Raw genomic sequence first — 21,627 nt, forward strand, 5'->3', positions numbered from 1 at the left:
GAGACCAGGAGAACTAGATGGTGCCTGGCTACCACCAATGACTGCCCTGACAGGGAACACAACAGAGAGTCCCTGATGGAGCAGGAGAAAGATGGAGTGCAGAACTCAAATTCTAGTAAGAAGACCAGACTTGATGGTCTGACTGAGACTGGATGTACCCTGGAAAGCATGGCCCCTGGATTCTCTATCAGTCCCCAAATTAAAGAATTTCCGAGGCCAACTCCTCAGACACAGATTGGACTGGACTCTGGGACATAAAGTGATACTCGTGTGGAGTATGTCTCTTAGCTCAGGTAGATACAAGAGACTAAATGGGCAGCTTCTGTCCAGAGGTGAGATGGGCAGGCAGAGAGGGTTAGGAGCTGGTTGAATGGACATGGGGAATCAGGGGTGGAAAGGAGGAGTGTGCTGTCACAGTATGGGGAGAGCAATCAGAGTAACATAACAATGTATATATAAATTTTTGTATGGGAAAAAATAAAAAAATTAAAAAAAGAAATTACTTTTCTTGCTAAAGGTGTAACTCAGAAAAATAGGTTAAAATGTGTTTTTTCAATGATCTCGAATACTAGGTTACAAGACAAAAAGCAAAAATTTGCTTTAGATATCTTAAAAATTTTACTCATGGGTAACATAAATGGTTACGGGCTCAACTACTGGCCAAAGGTTGGTGGTTTGAATCCACCAGAAGCACTTCGGAAGACAGACCTGGTGACCTGCTTCCAAAAGATCTCAGCCTTGAAAACCCTATGGAATGCAATTCTACTGTGCAGCACACGGAGTCACCATAAGTTGGATTCAACTCAATAGCAACTAATAACATGTAAGTGCATAGAAAAACACTCATTAAACATGTACTCAAAAATGCTTTGGAAAATTTTGGCTGATTTAATAATTTTGGGTTTAAAACAGCTTTATGTTTCCTCCCTGATATCACCACCATGTAAAATAATGTCAGTACTTGATGTACTCTTTTAATTTACATTTAAATTAATTACAATTAAATAGAATTGAAAATTCTTTCTTAGTTACACTAGCTTCATTTCAAGTGCTTAAAAGATACATGTGACTAGTGGTACCATATTGAACAGCACAGATTATAGATCATTTCCATAAATGCAGAAGGTTCCGTTTGTAGCACTGTTCTAGGCTATGTTAGTCTTGGGTTTATTTTCTCATGACAGTACACAATACTGGGGAAGTTAGCACAACTTGACCAGGGTAAAGTCATAGAAGCTTTACAGACACATCCAAAAGCCCTGAGCTACTGAGCTACTGGGCTGAGGGCTGGGGACCATGGTCTTGGGGGACATGTAGCTCAACTGGCATAACACAATTTAGAAAGAAAATGTTATACACCCAACTGTGGTGAGTAGTGACTGTGGTCTTAAAAGCCTGTGAGTGGCCATCTAATATACATCTACTGGTCCTATCCTGGCTGGAGCAAAGAAGAATGAAGAAGACCAAAGACATAAGGGAAAGATTAGTCCAAAGGACTAATGGACCACAACTACCACAACCTCCACCATACTGAACTCAGAACAACTAGATGATGCCCAGTTACCACCACCGACTCTTCTGGCAGGGATCACAATAGAGGGACCTGGACAAACAGAGGAGAAAAATGTAGAACAAAATTCATCTTCTCAAAACAAACAAAAAAGACCAGGCTTGCTGGTCTGACACAGACTGGAGAAACCCCAAGAGTATGGCCCCCAGACACCCTTTTAACTCAGTACTGAAGTCACTCCTGAGGTTCACCCTTTAGCCAAAGATTAGACAGGTCTATAGGGCCAACAATAACACACGTGAAGGACGTGCTTCGTAGATCAATCATGTATATGAGACTAATGGGCACACCAGCCCAAAAGCAAAGAGCTGGACAATGAATAAAGAAGACTGAAGAAGAATTGATGCCTTTTAATTACGGTGTTGGTGAAGAATACTGAATATACTGTGGACTGACACAGGAATGAACAAATCTGTCTTCGAAGAAGTACAACCAGAATGCTCCTTAGAAGCAAGGATGGCGAGATTTCATCTTATGTACTTTGGACGTGTTATCAGTAGGACCAGTCCCTGGAAAAGGACAGCATGCTTAGTAAAGTAGGGTGAACAAAAAAGAAGAAGACCCTCAATGAGATGGATTGACACAGTGGCTGCAACAATGGGCTCAAGCATAACGATTGTGAAGCTGGCACAGGTCTGGGCTGTGTTTTCTTCTATTGTACACAGGGTCACTATGAGTTGGAAATGGCTCGACGGCATCTATCAACAACAAATAATAAGGCCTTGATGTATTGGCTTAAATTATAATTTCTGGAATGATAATTAAATTCAAGAACTTAGTCTAGTATCAAAATGAATCAATTAATAAGTAATTTGGATACTTGGACAATTTGCAAGTAATATACAAAGAGAGACATATGAGGAGTATCTTCTGTCCAAAAATATATGTGTGATATTCCACGCCTGATCATAAGAAATTACAAAGGTCTCAGTTGGCAAGCCTCAGGGGGAAAACTGCCCTCCCCAACCAGATTTGGTGCACAGCTGTTATGGATTGAATTGTGTACTGCCCAAAATATGTGTTGGAATCCTAATCCCCATACCTGTGGGTGTAATCCTATTTGGAAAAGGATTTTCTTTGTTATGTTAATTAGATCATACCTGAGTATAACAAATGTATTACAATCTCTGAAGGAAGTTGCAGCCAAGAACTTATGCACTAACCCCCAACCACCCTACCACATATCTGCATTCCTTGGCCAGGCATGTCCATATGGATGCCTCTTTATCAGGGGCAAAGGGAAAACCTTGAAGATACTTTTCCCCACTCTGACACAGTACTCAGCACTTTTCCAGTTCTAGCCCCTTCCCCTTACCTTCCACCAGACCCCCAGGGCCCAAAAAAACAGAAGGAGCTTTTTGTTCAGGGCTCCTTTTGCAGTGAGATGGTCCCCACATCTGAGTTGATGCCTGCTGTTCCTGGTGAAATATGGAATAGGAGGAAGCCAGCACCTTTCTCGAGGTTCCTCTTGCTTATACTATTGCAGTAAATGATTAAAGGCTTAACTTTTACTTTCATTTCAATTCATTGTCTTAATCAGCTACTTGGCTACCAGGCAGCTCAGCTTTGTTAAACAGATGTTATAGCAACTCTCAACGTTGGACATTTCTATGTTAAACCCTTTTCACTGTTTGTGCATAAGAGACAAGGTTACGTTTTAGAGGAGCTAACTGAAACTGAGAAACTAACCATAAAGTTTATGCTAACCTTAACGTTTCTTTCAATGCATAGCTAAAATATATTAATCTACTTTGGGATATAGTCCTAATAATAGAGTTTTTTTCCAGATACTGAATTGCTTCCAATAATTATAATTTCTTTCCTATTTTTAAAAATTTCAAATAAGTTAGAAAAACCCTTTATTTTCATAATAGGTCAAAATCATGAACAACTCTGAAGGTATATCTACTATCAGTATAGTAAAGTGACTAAGTATAATGTTAATAATATTTTATTAAGAAATTATATATCTATGTTTTCGTGTAAGTTTATCATTGCTCCACCTGGGTGCTTATAGTTCTAAAACTAATTAGGCTCTTCCCCAGAATACTGGATTGCAATCACTTTCAAAGTTCTCTGGTGATCGTACATAAGATCCCTCTCACCAACTAATACTCATCACCTTGTAAAGAAGGAAGTTTTCAGAGGCACAGTGCAAAATTTTCTTCCTTTTTCTAAAAAAAGTTTTTAAAACTTTTGTTGTTAGTTTTAAAATTGTACTTGGAAATATTCTCACTAAAAAATTAAAGCAATAAATATAAAGTGAAAGTCTTTCTAATCAACTGACTGTACGTCAATCCCCTTTCCAGGGATAACTGTGATGAATAGTTTTGTTTATATCCATCTTGCCCTTTTTCTGTTTCTTACAAGCATATATTTGTTCTATATCTTTTTTGTTTTTACTTAAATATGTCTTAGAGATATTTCCTTGTCTGTGTTCTTTAATTACTGTATTGTATTCCATGATTCAAAAATAACATGGTTTTATTTTCTTATTTTCCTATTGATGGATTCCAAGTATTTTGCTATCATAAAAATGATGCAAGGAACATTTTTATACATATTTTTTTATGCAGAAGTAAGAGTTTTTCTCCAGAAATGGTAGAAATTTAGCTAAGATAATTTCAGAGTCAGAAGTTATGCCGTTTTATTTTAAAAGATAAAAATATATGTATATGAGATTAATTTTTCCCCATAGTCTCATTAATAGTAAATACTAGCAATCTTTAAAAAAAATGCCCATATAATGGGTAAAAATTGCTCTTCCATTGTTATTTTACTTAGCATTTCTCTTCTTGTGAAAATCTTTTGTGTTTACTGGCAATTTGTATTTCTTTTGTGAAATGTCTGTTTATATACTTTGCCTATTTTTCAATTGGGTTATCTTTTTCTTAAAAATGTTTAGGAATTAAAAAATGTATTCTAGACATTCACAATATATTACAGATAAACAAATGCTGCATAGTGTAAATGATATTCTGCATCTTGATTATTTTCACTTAAGAATATGTGTTGATGATTATTCTATGTAAATTTATAGAGTTGTCTAATTTTTAAAATAATTTCACAATATTTGCATGTATTCTAATTTATTTATCCAACTTTCATTGATGGGCAATTAAGTTGCTTCCAGTCTTCTGCTATTATAAACAATGCACCAGTGAATATCCTTTGTATGTCATTTTGTACTCAAAATTTGGGTGAACCTGAATGATACCAAGAACAGGAAAAAGCTCTGGAATGAAAGACTTGGAAAAGGAGCCGGATGCCAGAGAATGGATTATTGGAAGGACTGTGGAGAGCGACACACATTCAAAGTGGTCGAGCAGCTGCTATCTTTGAGCAGAGCACCGCTGTTTCCATCTCTGCTCAAAATCAAGAGAGTTGGTTGCTATGCAACACGTATGCTACCCTTGTTTTCTAAGATGGAGATTAAGTTTTTTTTTTTTAAATTGTACTTTAGATGAAGGTTTACAGAACAAACTAGTTTCTCATTAAAGTTAGTACACATATTGTTTCATGACATTGTTTAACAATCCCACGACATGTCAACACTCTCCCTTCTCAAGCTTGGGTTCCCTATTACCAGCTTTCATCTCCCCTTCTACCTTCAAATCCTTGCCCCTGGGCTGGTGTGCCCCTTTAGTCTCGTTTTGTCCTATGGGCCTGTCTAATCTTTGGCTAAAAGTGAACCTCAGGAGTGATTTCATTACTGAGTTAAAAGGGTGTACGGGAGCCATACTCTCAGGGTTTCTCCAGTCTCTGTCAGGCCAGTAAGTCTGGTCTTCATTTGTGAGTTAGAATTTTGTCCTACATTTTTCTCCAGGACTGTCCAGACCCTCTATTGAGATCCCTGTCAGAGCAGTCAGTGGTGGTAGCTGGGCATCATCTAGTTGTACTGGACTCATTCTGGTACAGGCCATAGTAGTTGTGGTCCATTAGTCCTCTGGACTAATTTTTCCCTTGTATCTTTAATTTTCTTCATTCTCCCTTGCTCCTGAAGGGGTGAGACTATGGAGTATCTTAGATGGTCGCTTACAGGTTTTCAAGACCCTAGACGCTGCTCATCAAGTACAATGTAGAACACTTCCTTCATAAACTATGTTATGGCAGTTGAGCTAGACGTTCCCCAAGACCATGGTCCCCACAGCCCTCAGCCCAGCAATTCGGTCCCTCAGGAAGTTTCCATGTGTCTATGGAGTTTCCATGACCTTGCCTTGGACAAGTTGTGCTGGCTTCCCTAATTTTGTGTGCTGTCTTACCCTTCACCAAAGTTACCACTTATCTATTGTCTATTTAGTGTTTTTCAATCCCCACCCCCCTCTTCCCTCATAACCATCAAAGATTGTTTCTTTTTGTATGTAGACCTTTTCATGAGTTTTTATAGTAGTGGTCTCATACAATATTTGTCCTTTCATGATTGACGTATTTCACTCAGTGTAATGCCCCCCAGATTCATCCATGTTGTGAGATGCTTTGCAGATTCATCATTATTCTTTATTGTTGTGAAGTACTCCATTGTGTGTATGTACCATAGTTTGTTTATCCATTAATCTGTTGATGGGCATCTAGTTTGTTTCCATCTTTTTGCTACTGTGAACAATGCTGCAATGAACATGGGTGTGCATAAGTCTATTCACGTGAGGACTCTTATTTCTCTAGGATATATTCTTAGGAGTGGGATTGCTGGATCATATGGTATTTCTATTTCTGTCTTTCTAAGGAAGCAGCGGATCATTTTCCAAAATGGTTGTATCATTTTGCATTCCCAAGAGCGGTGCATAAGAGTTCCAGTCTTCCTGCAGCCTCTTGAGCGTTTGTTATTTACTGTATTTTTCTTTTTCCTGATTCATGCCAGTACTGCCAGGGTGAGATGGTATCTCATTGTAGTTTTGATTTGCATTTCCCTAATGGCTAGTAATTGCAAGCATTTCCTCATGTGTCTGTTAGCCGCTTGAATGTCTTCTTTGGTGAAGTGTCTGTTCATTTCCTTTGCCCATTTTTTAATTGGATTATTTGTCCTTTTGTAGTAGAGGTGTTGGATTTTCCTGTAGATTTTAGAGATTAGACTTTTGTCAGATTTGTCACAGACAAAAAATTTTTCCCAGTCTGTAGTTTCTCTTTTTACTCTTTTAGTGAAGTTTTTTGACGAGCATAAGTGTTTAATTCTTATAAGATCCCAGTTATCTAGCTTATCTTCTGGAATTTTTGTATTGTTAGTTATGGTTTGTATCCTGTTAATGCCATGTATTAGGGTCTCTAGCATTGATCCTAAATTTTTTCTTCAATGATTTTTATAATTTTTGGCTTTATATTTAGGTCTTTGATCCATTTTGAATTAGTTTTTGTATATGGTGTGAGGTATGGTTCCTGTTTCATTCTTTTTTGCAGATGGACACCCAGTTTTGCCAGCACTATTTGTTAACAAAAACCGTCTTTTGCACATTTGATGGACTTTGGGCCCTTGTCAAAGATCAGGTGACTGTAGGTGTATGGATTTACATCTGGGTTCTCAATTCTGGTCCATTGTTACCAGTACTAGGCTGTTTTGAATACTGTAGTTGTATGGTAGGTTCTGAGATCAGGTAGTGCGAGTCTTCCTACTTTATTCTTCAGTAGTGCTTTACTTATCCAGGACCTCTTCCCTTTCCATATAAAGTTTATTAGTTTTTCCATCTCTTTAAAGAATGTTGTTGGTATTTGGATTGGGATTGCATTGTATTTGTAGATTGCTTTGTGTAGAATTGTCATTTTCACAATGTCGAGTCTACCTATCCATGAGCATGGTATGATTTTCCATTTATGTAGATCTCTTTTGGTTTCTTGCAGTAGTGTTTTGTAGTTTTCCTTGTACAGGTCTTTTATATCCCTGGTTAGATTTATTCCCAAGTATTTTTTTTTTTTAGGGGCTATTATAAATGGTAGTGTTTTGCTGATTTCCTTTTCGTTGTTCTCTTTATTGGTGTATAGGAATCCAACTGATTTTTGTATGTTTATTTTGTATCCTGCTACTCTGCTGAATTTTTCTATTAGTTCCAGTAGTTTTTTTTTGTGGAGTCTTTTGGGTTTTCTCTGTATAGTATGATATTATTCACAAACAGGGACTGTTTTATTTCTTCATTACCAATTTGGGTATCCTTTATTCCTTTTTCTTGCCTTATTGCTTTAGCTAGAACTTCCAGCACAGTGTTAAATAGGAATGGTGATAAAGTGCACCCTTGTCTTGTTCCAGTTCTCAAGGGGAATGTTTTCAGCCTCTCTCCATTAAGAATGATGTTGGCTGTTGGCTTTGTATAAATGCCCTTAATTATATTGAGGAATTTCCCTTCTATTCTTATTTTGGTGAGAGTTTTTTTTTTTTTTTTTTTTTAATCAGGAATGGGTGTTGGACTTTTTTGAATGCTTTTTCTGCATCAATTGAAATTACCGTGTGATTCTTTTATTTATGTGGTAGATTACATTGATTGATTTTCTAATGTTGAACCATCCTTGCATACCCGGTATGAATCCTACTTTGTCGTGGTGTATTATTTTTTTTGATATGATGTTGGATTCTTTAGGCTAGAATTTTGTTGAGAATTTTTGCATCTATATTCATGAGAGGTATTGGTCTGTAATTTTCCTTTTTTGTGATGTCTTTGCCTGGTTTTTGCATCAGGGTTATGCTGGCTTCATAGAATGAATTCAGTAGCATTGTTTCCTTTTCTATGTTCTGAAATCATTTGAGAAGTACTGGTGTAAGGTGTTCTCTGAATATTTGGCAGGATTCTCCAGTGAAGCCATCTGGGCCCAGGCTTTTTTTTTGTTGGGAGTTTTTTTTTTTTTTTTTTACCTTTTCAATCACTTCTCTTCTTATAGGTCTGTTCAGATTTTCAACATCATTTTGTGTTAGTATGGGTAGGTAATGTGTTCCTAGAAATTTGTCCATTTCCCCTAGGTTTTCAAATTTGTTATAGTTTTCCATAATACTCTGTTATGATCCTTTTTATTTCAGTTTAGATATGTTGTAATGTCCCCCATTTCATTTCTTATTTTAGTTATTTGCATCATCTCTTGTTTTTATTTTGTCAGTTTGGCCAGTGATTTGTCAGTTCTTTCAAAGAATCAACTTTTGGTTTTGTCGATTCTTTCTATTGTTTTTCTATCCTCTATTTCATTTATTTCTGCTCTGATCTTTTTTATTTCCTTTCTTCTGGTGGTTGTAGGCTTCTTTTGCTGTTCTTGTTTTATTTGTTCAAGTTGTGTAGCTAATATTTTATTTTGTCTCTTTCTTCTTTTTTGATGTGTGCATTTATTGGTATAGATTGACCTCTGAGTAGTGCCTTTGCTGTGTCCCAAAAGTTTTGGTATGATGTGTTTTCACTCTCGTTTGATTCTAGGAATTTTTTGATTCCCTCTCTGATTTCTTCTATTACCCAGTGGTTTGTAAGCAAGGTGTTATTCAGTTTCCATGTAATTAATTTTTTCTTTTTCTTGCTCGTCTTGTTGTTAATTTCTACTCCTGATGGTGTTGTGGTCAGAGAAAACACTTTGTATTATCTCAGTGCTTTGGATTTTGTTGAGTGTTGCTCTGTGGCCTAAGATGTAGTTTATTGTGTAGAACGTTCCATGTGCTTTGGAAAAGAATGTGTATTTTGCAGCTGTTGGGTGGAGTGTTCTATATATGTCTATGGATTCAAGTAGGCTGATTGTGTCCTTTGGATCTTCTGTATCTTTGTTGAGTTTCCTTGTAGATGTTCTGTTCTTCACTGACAGTGGTGTGTTGAAGTCTCCTACTATTATTGTGGAACTGTGAATTTCTGTTTTCAGTGCTGTTAGAGTTTGTTTTATGTATTTTGGAGCCCTGTCATTGGGTGCATAGATATTTATTATGATTATGTCCTCATGACGGATCATCCCTTTAATCATGATATAGTGCCTTTCTTTGTCTTTTATGGTGGATTTTGCTTTAAAGTCTATTTTTGTGTGAGATTAGTATTGCCACTTCTGCTCTTTTTTGGTAGCTGTTTGCTTGATATATATTTTTTCTGTCTTTTGATTTTTAATAAATTTACATCTCTGTTTCTAAAGTGAGCCTCTTGTAGACAGCATATTGATGGATCCTGTTTTTTTTATCCATTCTTTCACTCTCTGTCTCTTTATGAGTGCATTTAGGCCATTTACATTCAGTGTAATTATTGATAGGCATGAGTTTATTGCTGTCCTTTTATAGTGCTTTTTTTTTTTGCAGTGCAGACATTTTCTTTGTTGCCGTTACTCTCTTGTGCTGAATTCCTTTTATCTGTGGATTTTTTAAATTTCTTTTGTTTTTGTAAATTTTGTTTTTACTGACATTGTTTTTCTTCTTTATTTTGGTGAGTAGGTTTGTTAACTTTCTCTGTGGTACCTTGAAATTTACCCTTATCTTCCTAGGTTTGAACCAGTATATTAATACTTAGTCCCCTTGCCTTCCTCTCCATTAGAAAGTTCTATACCTACACCGTTTATTTGATCTTTTATTGTTCTGGCGTTGCCATTTACAGATTAATCTCTCTGGTTCCCTGTTGTAAATATTTTGGTTTTGAATAGTCCTTAAGGGTTCATTTCCTAGGTTGGTAACTGGCTGGTGCGATCCTGCGTCCTAGATTCAGGATGTGGTCTGATGTTATTTGTTTTCAAACTAAAGGACTGCCTTTAATAATTCTTGTAAGTTTGGTTTGGTTTTTACATAGTCCCTTAATTTCTGTTTATCTTGAAATGTCCTAATTTCACCATCATATTTGAATGGGAGTTTTGCAAGATATGTTATTCTTGGTTGGCAATTCTTTTCTTTCAAGGTTTTATATATGTCATCTCATTGCCTTCTTGCCTGCATAGTTTCTGCCAAGTAATCAGAGCTTAGTCTTATTGTTTGCCCTCTGTATGTGACTTTTCATTTTTCTTGAGCTGCTCTCAGGATTCTTTCTTTGCCTTTGGTTTTAGTGAGTGTGAATATGATATGCCTTGGTGATCTTCTTTTGGAGTCTATCTTATATGGGATTCATTGAGCTTCTTGGATGGTCAGCTTTTCATTTTTCATTGATATTTGGGAAGTTTTCTGTCAGCAATTCTTCAATGATACTGCTCTGTGTTTTCCATTTTCTTCCCCTGTTCTGGAACTCTGATCACTCACAAATTTTTGCTTTTGATTGTATCCCACATAATTCTCATGGTTTCCTCATTTTTCGTTATTTTTTCTTCAAAGTTGTAGCCAAGGATTTGTCTTCAACTTCAATGATCCTGTCTTCCATTGTTTCAAACCTGCTCCTCAGACTTCTATGACATTCTCCATTTCTGAAATTTTGTTTATCTTTTGGATTTCTAATTGTTATTTTTTTTATGATTTCTAGTTGTGAATTTATTTTGACATTTTGTTCCTATATTATTTTCCTGAATTCTTACAATTTTTTGTAGGTATTTTCCATGAATTTGTCTATTTTTTCACATTTTTGTCTGCTTTTTTGCTTCAACTCTTGGATAGCTCTGAATATTAGAGATTTGAATTCCCCATCAGGTAGTTCTAGTGCCTTTTCTTCTACTGGAAGGTCATCTGGTGTTTTATTTTGGATGCCTACTGGAAACATCCTGTCCTTTTTTTAATATGTTTTGATATTGTCTCCTATCTTTGGGACATTCAGTAGTTATTTTCTTTGTTTATTGATTGTAGATTTGTTTGCTTCATCATGATTTTTTGTTTTATTTGGTTATGTCTGAGCAGGTGGGTTGTGCGGTCTTTGTTGTTTGCTCTTCTGTGGGCATGATAATTTTCACCTCCTTGTCCAATGGGCAGTGCCAGTCACTCAGCTATGGTGCAGCAGGGCAGGTCCAGCTGAAGGGGAAGGGCTGGGATGGGTTGTTTGTAGCTTGTACTGGATCTTATAGGGCGGGCCAGGGGTCAGTCCAGGGCAGGATCTGGTAGCCTGTGCCTGTGCCTGTGCCGCTCGGTGGTGTGATGTTCAGGGCATGGTGCAGGTAGGCAGGAGGGAAGCAGGGTGTTGTGATGTGCAGAGGTAAGCTAGGTATAGAAAAGAAGAGAGAAAGGAGAAACAGGATCCAAACAAACAAAAAGTGCTTAAGGAGCTTGCCATTGAGTGGAGAGACAAGAATTCGAGAAATGAAGAAAAGGAAATGAAAAAAAGGAAAGAAGAAAAAGAAAAAAAAATAGATAAAAATTTTTAAAAAAGAAAAAGAAATGCTCTCAAGGATTCCACCAGTGACCGGGCAAGTGGCTCCCAGGCCTCAGGGCAAAGCTTGTCTAGAAGGGGCAGAGATGGCACACAGTGCCAGGTATTCAGGAGACAGGAAAAGAAGGAAAGAAGAGAGAGATGAGAAACTGAGAAATGAAGAAAAACAGAAGGGAAAAGATGAAAGGAAAAAAAAGGCCCCCAGTGATCCCACCGCTGTGGCTGCACAGACTGGGTATAAATCTTATTCCAAGCCGTGATAAGATTTATTTTTCTTTATTGCGGAGCTTCAAACCAGTTCTGCTTGATTCAGTCATGGCCAATGAAGCAAAACCAGGGAAGTGGCTCCCAAGCTGCACAGTACAGCCTGGGTATAAGGGGCAGAGATGGCACACAGCGCCAGGTATTCAGGAGACAGGAAAAGAAAGTACATAGAGAGCGATGAGAAACTGAGAAATGAAGAAAGACAAAAAGGAAAAAAAAAAAAAGCCCCCAGTGATCCCACTGGCACATCTGTGCAGACTGGGACAGTGGCTCCCGAGCCGCGCAGTACAGCCTGGCTAGAAGGAGCAGAGACGGGACACCGTGCCATGTATTCAGGAGAGAGGAAAGAAGGTAAGTAAAGAGAGATGAGAAACTGAGAAATGAAGAAAGATAAAAAGGAAAAATTTAAAAAAAAAAAAAAAGGAAAAGCCCCCAGGGATCCCACCAGTGAGGCTGTGCAGACCTGGGAAGTGGTTCGCAAGCCGTGAGAAAAAAAAAAAGGAAACGAACAAACAAAACAAAACCAAAAGGCCCCAAGGATCCTACCAGTTGGCAGCGTAGACCAGGGAAGCAGTTCCCCAGCCAAGTGGTGCTTTACAGCCTGTCAAGAAGAAGCAAAGATGGCAAACAGAGCCAGGTATTCAAGAGAAAGGAGGGGGAGGAGGAGAAAGGCAGGGAAGAAACCAAAAGAAGCCAAAAAAAGCAACACCAGCAACAACGAAATGGCACTGAAGCAGGCAGCCAGTGTCGGCGGGGCAAATCCAAACAGTACAGAGCTGGCACTTCCTGGGCTGTGGTCACTCAGCCTGCTGGGAAGCAGTGGAGGCTGAGCAGGTGGAGAAGGGTGGGGGGTGGTATTATTGGTTACCAGGTGCTCTGTCTCCTGCTGGGAGCTCCGTGAAGCTGCTTTCCTGTACTCCCTGCCCACTGATCTCTGACAGGAGTCCAAGATGGCAAATCCATGCTGCATTAGCTGATAGGGGACCTCCGTTCGTATCTCTTCCACTCTTTGTTCTGTGTCAGTTTCTTCTTCCATTTGGTGCTTAGGTTGAGTTCTTTATCTCTTCATTTGATCCTTAGAGTTCCAGGATTGACGTTTGTCTCTGTTTTACTTAGTTTTTGGGGTCTTTGCTGTGGAGGGACAGAGTGGTGCTTCTGTATACAGCACCATGTTGGCTCTGCCAGAGATTAAGTTTTTAGTAAGGCTTCAACTAGTAATTTTTCCTGTTCTGGTTACTGCTCCACTTTACCCAAATTTTAAAAATTTGGGTTTGTTCTGGTTTCATTTCATTGGCCATGAGTGACCCAGTTCAAAGCCCTGACTCTAACTGACCTATTCTAACATCCCTCTGCTCATGCTCCTGGTGACACACCTTCATAGCCTCTTTATACGGGGGTTCTCTTAATTTTGAAGATCAATCCCTTCAGTAGGGAACACTGAATATGGCTTGAGCTCAGTTACTTTCCATGGTAACTACTTGGTCTAGAGTACAATCACATATTCTTGCCATATCAAATAACGGGACTATAGGCTCTCCCACACTGCCTTCCTCCCTTTCCTTTATCCATGGTCTGTTCCTGCCAGCTTCCCTACCGAAGTAGTTTCTTGTCAAGAAGCAAGCACCTAACATCTATGTTCACATACATCCTCTACCTCTCCTCTCCACAAACTTCTGGAACAAGAGATAAGATATATTTTTCTTTATTGCAGGGCTTCAAACCAGTTCTACCCGACTCAGTCCGGCCAATGGAGTGAAACTGGAACAGACCTGAATTTTTAAAATTTGGGTGAAGCAGAACAATAACTAGAATGGGAAAAATTATGGGCTGAAGCCCTGCTAGAAACTTAATCTCCCTCTTAGAAAACAAGAGCAGTGTACGCATTGCAGAGCTAACAAATCTCTTGCCTGTTGGATTTTGTGCAGAGAAGAAAATAGCAGTGCCCTGTTCAAAGATGGCAGCTGCCTGCACCAATCTGAATGTGTGTCACTCTCCACAGTCCTGCCAATAATCTGATCGCTTGTATCAGGCTCCTGAAAGGGCTTACAATGTCTTTTCTGAGTTGCCCATTCCTGGGCTTTGACCTGTAATTTTTCCCATTGCGGTTATCATTCCACTTCATCCAAATTTTGAAAATTTGGGTCTGTTCCCGTTTCACTTTGTTGGCCCTGACTGACCTGGTTCGAATTGGTTGAAAGCCCTGCTTTATTCTGGTACCCTTACCCCTTCCTAAAGTCTTTAAGGAGTCCTCTGGAAGCTTACCAGATTAGTGTAGGTGTGGAGTGGGAAATACAGAAATAAAGCTAACTAAACAAAGAAATGTATTATTTGATAACAGTTGACTCTAAGTTAGTAAGGAAAAGATGAAACATTCAGTAAACAGTGTTAGCACAACTTGGTCCTCAGGAAAGAGATATAGTTTTAATTCCTATTTCACAGATTACACTTCAATAAATTCTACACAGATCAAAGATTTAAACATATAAAAAATATATTAGGAGAGGAAATACTTGTTCATTATCTTGGTGTGAGGAAGGTCTCTCTAACTTTGACACAAATCCAGAGCCATAAAAAAAGAATATAAAAAATAGAATTACATAATTTTTAAGAAGTTATTTATGGTAGAAAAGAAAACTCTAAACAAAGTCATAAAGCAATGAAAAGAAAATATTTGCAAGTTACATCAAAGAAAAGATCTAACTTCCCTAATATGCAAAGAGCTTTCACAAATCTGTAAGAGAAAGACCAACGTTCTGCAGAAAATGGACAAACAGAAACAGAAAGTTGCAGAAAATGTAAAGATGTTCAATTTCACAGACGATAAGAGAAATATCTATTAATATTATAATAACATACTATTTTTTTACCTAATAAATTGACAGGGATCAAAAAGTTTGGTTATATACTGTTGTAGTTAGAAAGGTGATTAGGAATTAGGCATTCTCAAACATTGCTGGTGGGAGTAAATTTGGTACAATCTATATGGAAGGTTATAATCCAGAAATAAAGATTAATTGGAATTAAATTAGCCTTTTAAGGGATTAAAACCAAACTTGCAATGACACAAAAGCATGAGCAACAAAATAAAAAATGAATAAATCAGACTTCATCAAAATTAAAAACTTTTGTGCATCAAAAGGCCTTATCAAGAAAGTGAAGAGGCAACCTACAGAATGGAGAAAATATTTGGGAACCATATTTATGATAAGTGTTTAATATCCAGAATATATAATGAACTCCTACAACTCAACAATTAAAAAATGGGCAACAGACTTGAATAGACATTTCTCCAAATGAGATGTACAAATGTACAATAAGCACACAAAAAGATGCGCAAAGTCATTAATCATTAGGGAAATACAAATTGAAGCCATAATGACATAGTACTTCATACCCATCAGGATGGCTATTATCAGAAAAACGAAAAACATCAAGTGTTAGCGAGTATATAGAGAAATTGTAATGCCTCTGCATTGTTAGTGGGGATGCGAAATGATACAGCCACTGTGGAAAACAGTTTGGCAGTTTCTCCAAAAGTTAAACATAGAATTATCATATGACCCAGCACTCCTGGATATACACCCAAAAGAACCAAAAGCAGGGACTGAAACAGATACTTGTACACCAAAGTTCACTGCACGTTATTCACAATAGTCAAAAGATGGAAACAATCCAAATATACATCAATGGATAAATGGATAAACAAAATGTGGTGTATACATACAATGAAATATTATTTAGCTATAAAGAGAAATGAAGTTTGGACACATACTATGATATGGATGAACCCTGAAAACATGCTAAGTGAAATAAGTCAGACATAAAAGGACAATTATTTATGATCCTTATAGGAAATATCTAGAATAGGCAAATGCATGGAGGCAAAAGTTCATCAGTGGTTACCAGGGTTTGGGGGTAGGGAGGCATGGAAAGTTATTGCATAATGGGTACAGAGTTTCTGTTTGGGGTGATGGAAAACTTTTGAAATAAATAGGGGTGACAGTTGTACAACATTGTGAAGTTAATTAATGTTACTGAATTATATACTTAAAAACGGTTAAAATGGCATTTTTTTGTTACGTGTATTTTACCACACACACAAAAAACTCTACTCTCAAAGATATGACATATGACTGGATTATGTTGATCTGGGTTTTCTATTTCCTCTTAGCCTAGCTTTCCAGAGGAAATGTAAATATTTTCTGGAGAAAGACAACATCATCCAGAACCTCAAATTATCTCTACAATGTTATTTACATAATGTGCATATCTCAATAAATATAAATACAAAAACATAAAATGAGACAGGAATACATGAATAAAACATAGTGTGATCAAACACCAAGAGATAACAATAAATATTAGATATTATTTATTTAGTAGATACCAAATACGAGGTTATCAAACACACATTTAAAATGACTATATTCAACATGTTCAAGGAAATAAAAGATAAGGAACTAAAAATGCAGGAAGAAAATGAGAATCTATAAAAAGAACCAAATGGAAGGTCTAGAACTGAAAAATAGAATGATTGAAATTGAATTTCATGGGTAGATCTACCAGCAGATTAGACATAGTTGAAGAGGGATTAGTGAATGCTAAAAGACAAGTCAGAAGAAAATATCCAAAATGAGACATAAGGAAGCAACAGATAGAAAATATGAAAACAAACAAACAAAACATAAAAGCCATAAGATATAATGAAAAGGTCTAGCATAAATGTAAAAATTAGTACATTTTATTACATTATTACATCATAACAATCTCCTAATAATATCAAAGGTGGGAACACTATCACAAGTTTGACATCAAGAAAGGACAAATAACCACAGTTTATATTTAAATTATTATTTTTCTTATACCAAGTCTAATGTAATAAAAATACTGGTAAGGACTTCCTTCCATTTTTAGGATTGCACTTAAATATATTAAAAGAAACATCTAAATATATCAATCATATTAACTAAATAATATAAACTAGAAAGAATGTTTAGTTACTTACATTCCATAGGCTGAGCTTACAGAAAGACTAGTGATCTGTTGGGGAGGTTCACCATCCACCCACACCAACTGAATAACAAGTTCTGCTTGATATCCTGGAGGCATCCGCACTGGACGTGTCTTAACACTAGAAGAAAGAGAAAAAATATTTACATTACTGCTTTTAGAGCATACCATTTAAATAAGCATGCTCATGCTTATCTCGAGAATTTATATAGAATCTTCCTATAGAAATACACACCACCAGTTGCTGGGGGCAGCACATTGGTGGACAATATCTTCTAGCTTTCTAAAAATACACTGAGCCACTTGTGATAACTTAGTTATTTCTTTAAGTAGCTTTTCAGTCATTCAGATTCACAGCTTCAACTGGCCTTGAGCACTTCCTTTTTTTAATTTTATTTTCATTTACAATTTATTTCGTATTTTGTTTTTATGTAATTATTTTCTTAAGTAATGTTTCTTACATATATATAAATTGTAAACATAACACTAAAAAATGACCTATCATCCAACGTAAGATTTCATATATCCAAAACCTGAATCCTTACTCTTTCCCTCCCAACCTGCTCCATTGAAGCTTTCACTGTTCCAGTTGACAGTATGCCCATCCTTCCAGTTATTCAGTTAAAAAAAAAACACCTTAAACTCATCCTTGACTAATATCTTTATCTCATACCTTAAATCCAATCCATTATCAAATGCTGTCAATGTTACTTTAAAATGTATATCCAGAATATAATCACTTTTTACTTCTCTACTGCTGCTACCCTAGTTATAGTTGCCAAATAAAAATATAGGATGCCCAGTTAAATTTGAATTTCAAATAAACAACAATTTTTGAGTGTAAGTAAGTCCCATGCAATATTCGAGAATGCTTATACTAAAAAATGTCAGTTGTTTATCTGAAATTCAAATTTAACTGGGCATCCTGTATTTTCATTTGCTAAATCTGGCAGCCCTAACATCATCTCAAATTTGTTTACTGCAATACCCTCCCAGCTTCCACCCTTCACTTCCATACCAAAATTCCTTTTGTACAGCCACCAAAGCATTTCCTTTAAAATTTGATTGTGTCACATCTCTGCTTAAAACCCCACAATAACTTCCCATGTAATCTGAATGAAAGTTAAGGTCTATGATGGTTGAGATTGTGTGTCAACGTGGCTGGGCCATGATTCTCAGTGTTTTCACAGTCATAAAATGTTGTGATCGCTTCCCTGTTGAGATTTCATATGTGATCACCCCCATGATGGGATCTGCTGTGAGTAGCCAATCAGTTGAAAGGGAGTTTCCTTGGGTGTGTGGTCTGCATTCAAATATAACAGATGTTCTGGCTTTTGCCTGCTTTGGGTCCTGCAGGTGGCTCCTGTTAGTCTGGCCTCCTGTTCTTGGGACTTGTGCTGGCAGCTTGCCTGTGGTCTTGCCTGCTGATCTTGGGGTTCATTGATCTTCACTGCCTGTAAGCAAGAGCCCTGCTCTCAGACCTGCCAATCTTGGGTTCCCAGTCCCGGCGGCTGTGTGGATCGGGGGAGGCCTCTGTCCTGATCCATGGACTTGGGACGTTCCTGCCTCTGCAACCTCATGGGCCTTTTCCTTGATATAAATCTTTCTATATATATATATGTTTATATGCTTTGCTGGTTTTGCTTCTCTAGAGAACCCAGCCTAAGACAAGGTCCTTACAATACCCTACAAGGTCCTATATGATCTGGCCCTCTATTATTATCTGACTTCATCTGCTACTACCCTTCACCCCCTACTCTGCTGCCTTTTTCTATCTACACTGACCTTTGTTCTAGCTGGTTTTCTCTTCGGAAATCACTTTCACTGGATATTCATTTGGTTAATGTTCTCACTTCCTTCACTTTTTTAGTTTAAATCTCACTTTCTTGAAGAGGCCTATGATGATCATTCATTTTATACACTAGGAAGCACAAAGCAAATTAATCAAATAACTGCGCAAATGTGCATATTAATAAAAATTGTAATATTGCCAAAATGAACAGTTGGCTGGTTGAAATGTTTATTCTTTAGCCAATTATGGGAGTATAAATTCAGCAAAGGAAAGGTGGCTTAGGGAAGTATATAAACATAATTTAGCAAAGCATGGATTATGTGCAATTTAAGAACCACTTGTAATAGAATGTAATTCACAGAATAATATACTTGGATCAATTCTGCTGCTAGGTCCCTATGAGTTTAGATACCTAAAATAGGATTATATTCATTTTTTTCTTTTGGCCCTCTTGATTATCTTTAAGATTATTTCCACTACTTTTCAAGTCAACAATAAATGCTTCTATTACATGTTAACACTTGTTACTGCTTACCTCATCTCCACTACCTGATCTCTGTTGATTTCGCTGGTTTGTCTCTCTCATCCCTATCTTTAAAATCCCTACCTTTAAAATTTTAAAAATTTTATAGATAAATATTTAGTTTATTAGATGACTTAGCCTTTAACAATGGGCCTTCTTAGTAAATAAAACAAATCAATCTACAGTGCTTTCTTGAGCTTTGTTGAACTTTATTCTTTTTTCTGGTTTTCACAATTAATAGAAATCAATTAAACGAAACAAAGTGATAATGAAGAGAAAATTAAGTATGTAAAATTACAACATATTTTAGAATATACAGTTTAAATAAGCAAATGTTTTCCATTAGCAAAAATTTTATAATGATGTTTCATCTTTGTAGATTTCCTCTCAGTAATACCTGCTTATATTTCCTCTTTTTACTTCACAAGAAAAGTTTCAGGTAGGGTAGCGGGTATATGATTACACAAGCATAGTAACTGCTGATTGTATGGTAAACCAGTTTTGGCTCCTGAAATCTTATATCTAAATTTTCCATTAGTGTTTTTCATAACAAATGAAGAAACAATCTGTCCAAAGTTCCCGAAGTAGTCGATTCATAAATTTTCATATAAAGATCAGAGAAATTCCCTGCTTAGGCTCAGTTCTCCCACCAGCTAAGACTAGAAACATTTGGTTTAACCGTGTAACAGAAGTAAGTAGTAATTTAAGAGAATGGTAAGCTTTTATACTCTTAACCAAACAGCATCTAAACAATTAGGATAAACATTCAGTGGGTTTGTTTAAGTTTGATTTGATTGTGACACTAAATTTTGTCTAGATATATTACAGGACCATAGTTTATTACCAAATAGCATCAGTTAAAAAAACAGAGAAAGAAATACTATGCAATATCCTAGCAATCATGAGAGAAATCCTTTTTCTAACATAGTGCTCTTGTAGAAGTCAGTATGTTTGGTTTTCTTTTTTATTCGGAGAGGGCTGAAGTAATTCCCTATATATACTTTGTCAACTGGAAAATACTAAGCAAATGGTCAAGTTTCTGACCTGCCAAACTTCCCCCAATCTATTAAAGTCATATTTTCTTTAGGGTCTTTCTGGGAAGGAAATATAGTGAAACCTGTGAGAGCCAGAACTCGATGGAACTGCCTTGGTTTTCTGGGTCTTGCAAGTTTTCTGCCTTTGACAGGGTGTAGTCTTACCAGTTTTCTATCGCTCATTTCAGTGGAAAATATTTGAGTTTTCTTTCTTTGACAAGTTTCACCTTATATATTGTCATGGATTGAATTGTGTCCCCTGAAAATATCTGTCAACTTGGCTGGGTCATGATTCTCAGTATTGTATGACTGTATACCATTTTGTAATCTGATGTGATTTCCTTATGTGTTGTAAACTTTATCACTATGATGTAATAAGATGGATTAGCGGCAGTTATACTGATGAGGTCTACAAGATTAGATAGTGTCTTAAGCCAGTCTCTTTTGAGATATAAAAGACAGAAGTGAGCGGAGACACATTGGAACCTCATACCACCAAGAAAGCAGTACCGGAAGCAGAGCGCGTCCTTTGAACCTGAGGTTCCTGTGCTGAGATTGATGACACGGACCTTTCTCTAGAGCCAACAGAGAAAGCGTTCCCTTGGAGCTGACGCCCTGAATTTTGACTTGTAGCCTACTGGACTGCGAGAGAATAAACTTCTTTTTGTTGAAGCCATTCACTTGTGGTATTTCTGTTAGAGCAGCACTAGATGCCTAAGACACACATGTTCTGGCTTTCACAGGTTTTACTGTATATGATTAAGTAAGCCTTGTACACTTCATGGATCTTTAAAGGGCCTAGGGTACTTCTTGGAGGATTATAGATAAGTCGAAAGCTGTGGGGATATATGCCCTTTAAACATGGCTGCACTATTGACAACTGCAGCCCCCACAGGCCTCTATGCTGCACAGCATGTTGAGACTTGTCCCCAACATGTTGAGACTTGTCACGACTTGTTTTCCCAAACCTATTGTCCCTTTACTGATTGGCTTGTTTACCTGAATTCCTTCTCCCTTGCCCACACCCAAAGCCCATTGTTCTGTTATTTGTTTCACTGCTTGCTGTACTGACTATAAGTAAACTCCTGGGACTGAAGCCGGGGTCGACGCCTCAGAGTGACCCTCCTGGCCCCACTTCTCTGTAAGAGTTGTGTTTGGTTACTGTCTCCGCCGTCCCGACATTCGCCGCCTCTGCGACAGATGGTGCCCCGTGTGAGGGGCTGCGACAGACA

General features: G+C 37.2%; 1 protein-coding gene across 2 annotated transcripts in view; it reads right to left on the reverse strand.

The window, feature by feature from the left end:
• The window catches only part of STXBP5L (syntaxin binding protein 5L), a 399,309-nt gene that overhangs the window by 155,507 nt on the left and 222,175 nt on the right, over positions 1-21,627 (reverse strand). For both annotated transcript variants that reach the window (XM_004373644.3, XM_004373645.2), the window contains exon 17: positions 17,042-17,167. In XM_004373644.3, coding sequence (XP_004373701.1) covers positions 17,042-17,167 — 126 coding nt within the window. The remainder of the gene's footprint in view (positions 1-17,041; positions 17,168-21,627) is intronic.

This window comes from Trichechus manatus, unplaced genomic scaffold, assembly GCF_000243295.1.
Source record: "Trichechus manatus latirostris isolate Lorelei unplaced genomic scaffold, TriManLat1.0 scaffold00026, whole genome shotgun sequence".
In the NCBI taxonomy this organism is placed as follows: Eukaryota; Metazoa; Chordata; class Mammalia; order Sirenia; family Trichechidae; genus Trichechus; species Trichechus manatus.